The sequence below is a fragment of the Colias eurytheme genome, chromosome 9 (genome assembly GCF_061535395.1).
Source record: "Colias eurytheme isolate Ceu_HAF_F1 chromosome 9, ilColEury1 Martin Lab GWU primary, whole genome shotgun sequence".
Lineage (NCBI taxonomy): Eukaryota > Metazoa > Arthropoda > Insecta > Lepidoptera > Pieridae > Colias > Colias eurytheme.
The window spans coordinates 3,961,515-3,973,188 of record NC_142988.1 but is presented as its reverse complement, the minus strand read 5'-3'; the positions used below and the strand labels follow the sequence as shown (position 1 = coordinate 3,973,188).

Sequence of the window (11,674 nt, the reverse complement as noted above, 5' to 3'; positions counted from 1 at the left end):
AAACTGATCTTTTAATGCAAATTTTTATTTCATACCTCCAACCTCTCTTCTTCATTAAATATTCCAGCATACAATTCCATAATGAATTGAAGCACTCGCAGTACCATGGCAAATTAATTAAAATATAAAATTAACTTAAAAGAATATTTACAAATAAAATTTCGTAATAAAATACATAATATACAATTAAAATAGTGACTGAAACGGAATAGAGTTAATAGTTAAAATATAAACTCATTCAGTTGATACGCCGAATTAAATAAAATGCAGTACATAAATGAAGCTAATATCAAGTGAAGCCATTCTCAGACACTTTAGTCTATCTATATAAATGCATATTTTTTCCAGTTTAGTTATAACGCTACGAGCGTTACTCTATTTCACATAGGGTTCTAAATTATAACATGAATATAATAAATTAATTTGTATCTTGGACTATTGATATGATTGATGGGATCTTATAAAGTTATCTTAATATGAGATACATAACATCTATATCGGTATTATGGCAATTAATGATTGTTCGTGATATAAATTAATAAGTAACGCTAGCAGATCACAAAAAAACCTAAACTAACTTTTGTCTGGTTGGCAAAGACAAATGGCGATTGAATCACTCGGCTCTTGCGAATGCAAGAGTGGGTCGACTTGTAAAATATAAAATTATTGGTGTTTTTTACGCCTATTCTTGGTTTTATCAGCGTTTCTCAACACTTCGGCGTAGGATAGTTCCAATTTCCTCAATTTGTGAATCTCCTGTGATGCAGTGCTCTGTTTGATGTCCCAAGAATCTGTTTCGGGATTCCATCCCTGGTAGATTTTCCCAGTGCGACCGCTTACGCTTGGCGTAGGAGAGTTTAAGTTTCTGTTATAGAATTGGAGGGTAGATCCGTTCCATTCGGCCTCAGAAGGTCTCGCTAGAGGACTAACTTCAATCGGTCTATAGTCTCTCCTCTTCTTATTCGATGATTTCTGGTAAGTGATCTTTGGCGGTGATGGGAAAACGGGAGAATCGGCTCCTTGACGATCTTGGCTGTGTTTGCGGTTGCGATGCCTGGACTTCTTTCTAGTAGCCGCGATGTATTCCAGTGGCTGACGCACCAGCGGTGTGAGAACGCGCTCTTTTTCCTTTTCTTTTTCATTCTCTTTTGGTTTCTCGGCTGCGGTGTCAGTCACTGGTTTGTTTTCTTTGTTATTATCAACGGCATTAGATTTCTCCTTTGATTCTTTCGTTGTTTCAGGAACGGGTTTAGATTGTTCCTTTTCTCTTAACGTTGGTGTTTCTGGGGTGGTGATATCGGATACTGGAATCGATTGTTCAGACATTACAGACGACAAGACGCTCTGGGTATCGTCAGTGAAGTTACCCGGAGGTTCCTCCGTGGCAGGCGTCACTGGCGGTACTTTACCGGTTGTTGTATCGTCGAGTAAAGGAAGCTGTTCGCCATCATCTTTATTTTCCGCTGCCTTTTTCAAGATTGTGAAGATTTCCTTAAAAAGTTCCCGGTATTCAGGCCTGTTACGGAAACGGCTGTCCATAGGGCTTACATCATCGTAAATGCTGAAACGATAATCCTCACCATCTGCAATTGTGCACAAGAACGAGCCAGGTCTCTCGCGATCTGTTTGAGTCGCTTTATTACTTGTTTCATCTGAGAATCCGGAACTTGACGTTTCCGCTTCCGAAAAGTCTGGTGTTTGGATAATCTTTTTACGAGATGTTGTCTCCATTTTCTTTTGTTGGTTAGATTCTTTTTGAGCTTCTTCTCCGTGGCCACTCTCTTCATCCGTATCTTTAACACTGAACTGACTAAAGTCACCTGATGTTTGTAATTCTTCGTGTAAAGAGATAGGGCCGGTTTGTATTTGTGCGCCAGGCAGTGTAGTCTGCTTATTCTTTCTTATGTTTTTAACTTGCGACAGCTGAACTTCTAGCAGAGCTTCGTATTTCTGAACCAATTCCCTGTAGGGATTATCGTGGCCATCTTCTTTATTTGCCCATATGCCTTGAAGTAACTTTTCCTTGGCGTTCTGAAATGTGTAAGTAATAAATTGATATTTATGTACGAAAAATATAAAGTTGGTGTTTTTTATTATTTGCAACGTGAGATGATCTGTATGTTTTGGAAGTTATAGGTAGGTAGGTATGATATGAACATAATTTTATTGTTACGTTGCAAACAGTATTACGGGATTGTGAAAATTAGAAATTTAAGAAAATAGCAAGACGAAAAGTATGATTAAATAATTATTGTTTTATTTATAGAAAATAAAAAAGTAAATATGATGCTATTGAAGTAAACATTAGTCAAAATACACCCATTACTCTTATCGTTATAGACTCGTTAATTTGTATTTATGTAGTGAAGCAGAACGTCACACACAAACAACATATTATTATCGTGTTAGTAACAAGAATTATCATATATGAATATACTTTAATATGTATATGAAGTACAAATACATTGTTGAATAGTCGACAACGGATGACCCTCACCAATGACTTGGTTAGCGACTAGCGTGCAGACTTCTTAGTCTAAAACGTGTCAGTAATGGACGTACCTTCGACTACATGCGATATATCCAAAGAAAACTACTGCAAATGCGCTTCATAATGCATATGCAAAGCGTGATCAACAACATCAGGGGCAGTTGGAAAAGTTTTGTTGCCTAGAAACGATTTAAACATTCTCATCAGATTTTTGATGGGATTTAAGCATAATAATGCTTCTTCAGAAGAATACCGATGTTTTGGGAACTTTAATGGATTTCATTTTCTTTTACTCTAACCTACCTTCGGAGTTAAGTAGAATGAGAGGACTTAGAATTTATTCCTGCTTTATAATGTTCTCTCCATTGCGGGAACGATTAGTGAAGGTTAGTGGTTTATAGCAAAAGTTGGAAATGTTAAATAGTAAATAGGATATACACAGAAATTCTAAAGCTATAGTTAGAAGGTTAAGTTAAGGGAACATTAAGCGAAAGTATTAAACATGAAGAACTACTAGAAAGTTTTCCATTCAGTGCCATACTTACGTCGAACTTGATAAGTTTACTGGTGACCTGGTCTTCTTTGGGGCTTTGCTGGCCTGATGTTGTGAGGATGAGAGAGCTGATGGCACTTCTGTCATCATCTTCTCCGTCCAACATGGACGACATATCGTCTCTTTCGATGCCCCTAAGACATCTGATGCATAATTGTCCTTGTCTGGAATATAATATAGGAACGCAAATAAGATAGGAGCTTCACTTGATCATGATAAATCATGTTTAAATTATAATGTGTTATAAAATATTTGTAACTAGTATTTTCTAAAAACTATAGAAATTATTATACTCGTACCTGACTTCTTCAAGGATTGCGAATTCCTCGTGCATCGACTTAGGTTCATCTTCACGTAGTCGCCAATTTCGTACCTGCTCCTGTAATCTGTTGTTCTCTTGTATGACGGAAGCAAGCTGCTCTTCAAGTTCAGTAACTCTTCTGTGTTCTTGAGCGAAGGCTACTTTATTCTCTCGTAACTCATCACTGAGCCTTAGTAAATCTTCATCCTCCTTTGTGAGTTCTGGCAGAGGCGCTATTGCTTTTAATGGGGTTCCATTTGTTTCTGGTTTCTTAATAGCAATAGCATTAGCTGTTGTGTCAGCAGGTTTTTGCTCTTTTTCTTTGGGTTTTTCGCTTTCAGGTTTCCTTTCGGACCTTCGCCGAAACAGTTCCAATTGGCCATTTAGGTCGTCCACAGTCTTTTGAAGTTCTTCACATTTACTCTCCAAGGTTTCGATGTTGCCACATAATCTGGAATTTGGTTATGAATTTTGTACATATAGATCGAAATATTCAATAAAAATGATTCAGTGAGGGCTGTACGGTAAGTTTATTATAATGATGGAAGTTCATAAAAATACATGAGCGAAAGATGATTGTAGAAAGCTACCATAAGAAATAAATGAAAAGGAAACAGCGTGTAACGATTTTGAACTTACGTTTTAATGTGTTTTTTGTCGGCAGCATGGTCGACGGCGAGCCTGTGGTTGGCTCGCTCTAAATCCTGGATACTAACTTCGAGTTGCTCGTAGATTCTCAGTCTTGAGTCGTTTACCTCACGCAATGCGACTGTTTGTTTGGTTAAGTACTGTAAAATAATAAAGAGTTGATTTTATATAGGTACTTAGGTATCAAATTCAGCGATTACACTTATTAGCCTGGTACTTTATACATGTAATCGTTGCAGTTTTGTTCGTTTTATTGGGTACAAGCTATTAATTAAAAATACTGTAAGTAGGTATAACAAACATAATAGGTCGTGGTCTTGATTATGGTCGTTTATTAAGTGATAAGAATGAGTGTTACCTACGTATTGATATAAAAATAGCGACAACGAGTTTATTTACGTTTAATGTAGCGAGAAGACGATGATTTGATTGTAAACTAATATGATTTCTATGGCTTCATAGTTTAAAGGTTTTCAGTTTAATTACCAAGTCTATTAGTAAAGTAGCTATGTCTGGCATTGTCATAAGAAATAATTATAGATTGTATGATCTTCTAGAATACTCCATCTAACAATAAGTACAATTTTGAGATTGTGCAATTGTTATGAAAATAATTCAAGCTCATTAATTTTACTATCAGTAAGATTATGTTAGTTCTTTATCGTATTGCGATTGTGATTTGAAGTTGTTGTTTAAACTTATGATTCATCGTTAAAAAATAAAGTTCACATTACAGGTGGTAGTTAGGTACGTATAAGTAAAATTAAATTGTGGGAGGATAAATAATTTATTAGTGATAACATTGACGAAAGTCATCGATTTATAATGATGTACCGCATAAAAAGGGCAATACCTCCTCAACTTTAAACGTCAATAAATAAATAAATTTTACCTCGATTTCCTGCGTTTGGTCTTCAATTACATTTTGATGTTGGCGTAGCGCTGTTTCAAGCTCCTTGTTTCGTTCTAGAAGTGTTTTACCCAACTCTGCTGCTAGTTGTAAATCTGTAACAAAGATAGAGTACCTTATTAATAATCGAGCTACGTCGTTTAATTTCACTAATTACATACTTAAGTTTGCAGGTCACGTAAATATTTACTTCGAGTGTTCAACTAATTGACTATTTATAATTGTTTACTTTTCTAAATGAGAAAGTTATTGAATGTTTGTCTGCTTTAAAAATGTAGAGGAAAATACCAAGAATATCATTGGGAAAATACTAATTAAATTAAAATGACGTTTGTAGATGCTCATCGCGCTAAAACTTTTTTTTTAATAGCAGGACATGATAATATTTTATTTACTTAGATATAAGTAATATTTTTATTTTTTATTTAATGAAGTGTGTTTGTTGCAGACAATAAATTAATTATGAATCCTTGGAAATTTTTAAAATTTTCATACATTCATTACATTTCATCCATCGTGAGCCGCACGCTTCAAATGCGTGAAAGGTAACCTTGCCGAAGAAATACTTACATTAAAAATATTTGGTTTTAAATAAGGTCAGTTGCAGTCACGCCAATAACAATGGTTTAAACTAAAAATACTTATGTAAATATTCTAGCGTGTTTCTTTATTTTTATCCCAAATACTAATATTATTTATAAAAAAATGTATGTTACACCTACATAAAATAAATAATCAGTAACTACTGCATTAATATTCCTTCGCAGTTATTTTTTAACATTACTATTTTTTTATATAAGTACCTACCTAGTTAGGTAATACCTTCTACAGTAATCTAATAAGATCTCAACTTCTACTTAATACTTAATTTTATAACAAATCAAAACAGTGCAGGGAACAATAAACTTTAATTATATTCAAATCAGGTCAGACTTGGTTTCAAGCCACTATTCAACTGCAAACAATTAAAACACTTGTATTAGTTATGTCAATGTGTTATGATAATAATGTACGCCGGCACGCAACATTTTTGTACTATAGAGTTTGTGGTTAATACACTTCTCGCTCCAAATAACAGTAGCGTTAAATTCTTTATCTTGCGGTATCGTAAAACTTTAAAGACATAAACTCAATGTGCAACTTTAAGAAAACTGCAACTTGAAGAAGGGACGGTCGACCAAAATTTGCTGCATAGAAAATATAATTTAATGGAAATCGTTATTATTGTCAGTCTTTAATATAGAGCAGCCACTTGACGAGTGTCAATTTTGTGAATCAAATTTGTGAGTACAAAATATATTATGAGTGAATTGACATGTGATTGGCATTAGAACTAAACAATTTCGTTGGGAATTTCCCGTACCGGAAAATGACGTCTTGCTACGGTCTCAAATGGATAAGGCTATGGAAGAATCTTTCTTTCGATTTCGTATTTAAAATAAATAGAAGTTATGACTGACTTTATTACTAGTTTCTTGAGTAATATAGCCCGGCTCATATTAGATGATTACTAGTGATACAATCATTGAAATACATATTTAGAATGTTTTGTGCTCATTTCATACAAAAAATAAAATAATAATGTTTAATATTCAAGGCTTTGTAAAGTATGTTTACTGCGTAAGGAAATGAAAAAAAAAAACTTAAATATTTACCTAGTTACTTGTTAAGATTTGTTTTGTTTATGTTTTAGCTACGTGTACCTAAATGAGAAACTTTAGTTTATGTGGTTAAAGTACTGCCATAAATGTAATAAATAAACAAAATTACATACCTACGTATGTATTAGTGTAAAAGACATAGATCTTATTACTTTTTGTGTGTTATACAACTAACAATTTTAAAATTATGTCAGAGCATGTTACAACGGAAGACATCAATTGTTTACGTTTTAAACGATACCCTGGGTTAACTGCATTACCCTTTAAACGCTGCAGCTGTTAAGAGGCCGTTTACCTCTTGAAAAGGCCAGTGGACATAGTGCACTATGGTCTGTGTGCCAATACAGGAACAATGAGTGACCTTTGTAGATGAGTTGTTTCGACATTACGGTGCTCTTGCAATCACAAATAGGTTAATAATTATTGGTTATTTAGTTGTATATTTTTAAACTATTCCGTCAGAAAGGCATACGTTTTTCTGGTTATCTAATTTGGTACGATGAAGACGATATCCGTGATGGCTTGCAGACATGGTTTTTGGTAGCAAGATTAACTTGTTTTAATTGTGGGAGTATACGGTGTAGGCAAGTCAAAATTTATAATAATTTCGGAGATAAGCTCAAGCGTAGGAAATAGACTTTGATGAGGAATAATTTGAGTGTCATTATTAAATTGGTAGCTAAAAGTTATTAATAGTAAGTATGATATTGGAAAGTTACTGGTAAATGCTCTCAAAAACTTCCGTTTATAAATACAATGTAATCAAAGTACAAGTATCAAGGGCGTCGCCAGCCGATGGCGCAGGGGGGGGCAAGTTGACTTTACCTACTACAATTCATACTTTTCTCATTATCTATGAATGAGAAAAGTAGGTATGAAATATGAATTGTAGGTAAAGTTGACAGCCCATGAAGCTTTCCACTTGTACTACGAGCCTTACATTTACTGTTTACAGCGATTGTAATAACAACAGTATCTTAGTACCTACTATATACTATGCATACAGGGTGTCCCAAGAAGTATGGATATACTGAAGCCAGGAGGTAGAGGACCTAGAGGGCTATCCGAATCACCCCCATGTATGTTATGCGATTTTTCGTATTTTCGGAGTTATGAGGTTTTTTTTCAATTTTTCACCTATCTCCGAGTGACGACGATGAGATTTTTACTCATTCTGACGTCAATTATTGCGGTAGATGCTTGATTTTTGAAGTGAAAACTTCTTTAGCGGCGTTGAGCACTTTTTCTGTAATGGGTATAAAATCTTAAACTCGCGTCAGGACACGTGACCTGATCGAAAAAGCGTAAGACGGATACCATTCCAAAATATCAAACATGCTCAACGTTAATAATCAAGTTTTCACTTCTGCCGGCTTTTTTGTGTGCTAAGCTGAAAGATAGGTCAATTCAGTATGGTAACATTTACTATCGTTAGATCTTTGAATGGAATAAAAAAAATAATTAAATGCCAAGAAAGATATGTTCCCCAGTATGTTCAAAACTTCAAGAGCCCGTAAAAAAATAAAATTACAAAAAAAAATTCTGTTTGGTTTTTAAAAACTTGCTCTATCCTGTTTATATTCTGTGACAGTACAGAGTCCAATGTGTAAAGCAGCTATACGAGCATGAGCTCTTGACTATGCAATAAAAAAACTTGTAAATAAGTTATAATAAGTTTGAAAAATCAGATGTTTTGCGCGAAGTGACAGTAGTACCCACCTCAACGCTTCGCTTATGAGGCGTGCAATAACATATATTAGAAAAATAGAATAAAAAGGAGTTTGAATTTGAATAAATGTACAGCGTACCTACAGCGTATTTTTTTTTTATATACCAGATTTTAATATTATAGTGGTCGTTGTTTGATTATATTAGGTTAATTAAAACAGAATTTTCGGGGATTCATTGTAAACTATTACACATTATTATTAAAATCTTGTAAGTTTCCATGTATAAGTTTTCGGTGCACACTCATCATGGCCAAACCATTGAGGCGATTTTCACTCATAGTGCTTCTTAGCCAGGTTTTTAGTCTCCTGAGGCTGCTAAACGATCGCTCTACTCTACCGTACACGTCATGCATGGAAGAGCGATCAAAATTTTCAACTTTTTTAGAATCTCTAGGGGGGGGCAGCTGCCCCTCCCTGCCCCCCCTTGGCGACGCCCTTGACAAGTATCATTAATAATAGTCACGCCTGAGGAGTAAATTGTGATTGGTACAAAAACAAAGACAATGCTTTTCAATTTTCATCCAATCACCACTCTTCTTTGTATAATAGGAAACTGTGTTATTTTTTGTTTATATTTTATGAATAACTATCGCACGTGTAATTACCAACAAATGTCAATAAAAAACCTGTCTAATTGTCTTTAATTGGATGCTATTAACAGGCTATTGTAAGGTATCTAATATCTAAGTATACTTAATTAATTGTATAGGCTCAAAAATGTTACGCATGTACATTCGTGATAAAAAAAAACGGAAAATTTGTCATGGTGACGTGGGTTTTAATGTTTAAAGTTAAATTATAATACATGAAGTATTATATTAGTAAGCCTTGATTGTATATCGCAATACCGATTCTGGCATTGCAATTAATTTATCATTTGAAAGATTTGTTAGCCAAAACTAGATAATTAGATGATCTTGACCGATGTTCTGTACAGACAAAAGTTTAGGCTAAGTAATTGATATACGAAGTAGATAAGTAAACTGGAATTAATCTCGAACAACGTCATCAAGGAAAAAATATAATTATCGAGGCTTATCAGTGCACATTAGCGCTGTGCATATAGCTATCTTAAAATATTCCACTACTCTGCACTTTATGCACTGCTTTCTTGTAGAGCGATTAATGAAAAGTTTTCAACATACTCGCAATTATAATGCGGTTGCTTTTCACAAGTCTCAAGGTAAACAGTACAGAAATAAATTACATAAAATATGTAATCAAAAATACTGAACCAGAAAGCGCTTATTGCGATAGCGCCGTGACAAAGCGAGTCAAATTCCAGGGCCCCCGTTTGCGGTGGTCTTATTTTGTGCATTGCGAATCGGTCGGTGAACGTAACGTCTACCGTAACGCCCCTCCACCTTGCGCAAGTTGTGACTAACCTTCGGTTCCCTGCAGACACTCCAGCTCGACCGTGTAATCCCAGAGATCCAAGGAATTCAGTCCGTTCAGCTCCCACGAGTTGAACGAGTCACATTGCTCCTGTTCCTCGCTCATGTTTCCACGCGCGGCTCGTACAAGGGTCACTCACGACGGCGTCGTTTATAATGAGGTGTACACGCTAGCAGCCATATTTTTTGCTGCTCCGTGTACGTACGATTGTTGGCATACCGGCGTGACCAGTGTGGCGGCGCAGAACGGACTGAGCGGCGCTTCGAGTTCCGTCAAAAGAATACGCCAATTACCAACGCCATCGCCTGTCCGCCCCAATCTCATTTCTTTCGATTACTCACCGATCGCGATAGCAGAAGAAACCTTATCGTGTCTATGTAGTACCGTGTCGAGCAATAGTTAAATATTAGCTAGCTATTCGCGGAGAAAGTAAGCAAGAATAATAATCAATCAAATTGTTTGTATGGTAATACGCGTGGTCAAAATTATAGGTTTTAGTCGGGAATGAAAGTTTGTGATCTTGATCACAAAACGATTGCTTTCTCACGCTTTGGTTCATTGTTGTTAAAGTTATTTTTGTAACTTAAATACATAATTTACTAGGAAGCTGCCAAGCTTTGGAAAATGCCTAGCTTTAACCTTCACCAAGCAAAGTCTCAAAAATAATATATATAAAAAGTTTCCACTCGCAGTATAGGTATGTTTACTGAGGATATTTAAAAAAATACTCATGTAGGTATTCAGAATGTAAGTAATAAGTATGTATGTGCTCCAAACTTGTCGTTCCAAGGGACAAGCGGTAGGTAGGTACCTACGTAATAATAAAACTAAGGTTTAGTAACTTTACGTTAGGTAACTTAAATAAGTTTAAAAGATTAGTGTCTCCATTTACTGCGCAGTTTTAGTGATTAAACTGCAAAATTATGTACTGGAAATGGTCGTAAAATTCATAGCATAAATTCGTGGTTAAATGATACAAAATACGCGATAGGTGTAACTTGGGGTTAGCGACCGTTCGCATACGTGTTCATTACGACAGACGTTAGAACTGCGCAACATATCTTATTACTGAGATTATCATAATACATACTAATGTGCATACATGTGAAATCGTTTATCGACTTAATCCTATATTGTGACATCTTTAGACACCCCAAAAAGTAAGCAATAATGATTAGTAGAGACGAGCCGCAATTGCAAATAAGAACACTTTATGAAAAGATTGCAAAAATTTCTACAATAATATAATTAACTACAATTATTTCTAGTATTGTCCACATTAGAAAACACTTATATTATTTTTACATTACTTATATTAAACAAAACAAACTAAATAAGTATTTAATTACTCTCACATTAAGAAATATTAAAGTTAATTTACCTACTTAGGTATACAAAATAAGGTACGAAATATAACTCTACGAAAACAAAAGCATTAGATATCTATCGGTGTGGTTGTAGAAAGAATATTTATTGATACGGACAAACGTGTTATCTGTTTATCAATAAATTATCATTTCACACGTTTTGTCGAGTTGAGGATTGATTAAAAATTGCACTACATGACGTCATATTATTCGCAATCATAAGTAAATAATAAATAAATAATAAATAATAATAAAAACTTTATTGACATAAATAAATAGGTACAGCTTAGATAGGCTCCTGAATTAGTGAATTGAAGTGAATTTTGCCATGTAAGTATTTGTTTATTTTTAACAATTTTTTTATGAAAATATAGATGGTTAACTACCTATAGATGGTCTATGGTCAAAAATGTTATTATACAGGGTGTCCCACTATTGGTATACTAAGCGCGAAGGGTCTTGTAGTCTTGCTTTCACTGATCACGTAAAAAATACTTAAACAACAAAATTACGCCAAAAATTTTTTGTTAAAATTTTCCTTAAAATTCATGTTTTCTTTCTAGCTTCGCGCAGCCGGCATATAACGCTTCGCTAATGTAAGCATTTTGTCTATGAAAA

The 11,674-nt window shown here is 34.6% G+C and overlaps 1 protein-coding gene across 3 annotated transcripts in view; it reads right to left on the bottom strand.

Annotated features, from left to right (window-relative positions):
* Positions 1-7: 7 nt before the first annotated feature.
* Positions 8-11,674, bottom strand: part of Cen (cerebellar degeneration-related protein 2-like) — a 78,828-nt gene continuing 67,161 nt past the window's right edge. For 2 of the 3 annotated variants that reach the window (XM_090105822.1, XM_090105821.1), the window contains exons 2-6: positions 4,886-4,998; positions 3,985-4,133; positions 3,344-3,796; positions 3,037-3,208; positions 8-2,031 (exon numbers count right to left, since the gene is read on the bottom strand). In XM_090105822.1, coding sequence (XP_089961948.1) covers positions 664-2,031; positions 3,037-3,208; positions 3,344-3,796; positions 3,985-4,133; positions 4,886-4,998 — 2,255 coding nt within the window. In that variant the 3' untranslated portion in view covers positions 8-663. Of the gene's footprint in view, positions 2,032-3,036; positions 3,209-3,343; positions 3,797-3,984; positions 4,134-4,885; positions 4,999-9,679; positions 9,957-11,674 lie in introns of those variants that run through there. The other variant, XM_090105820.1, reaches the window with a different exon arrangement.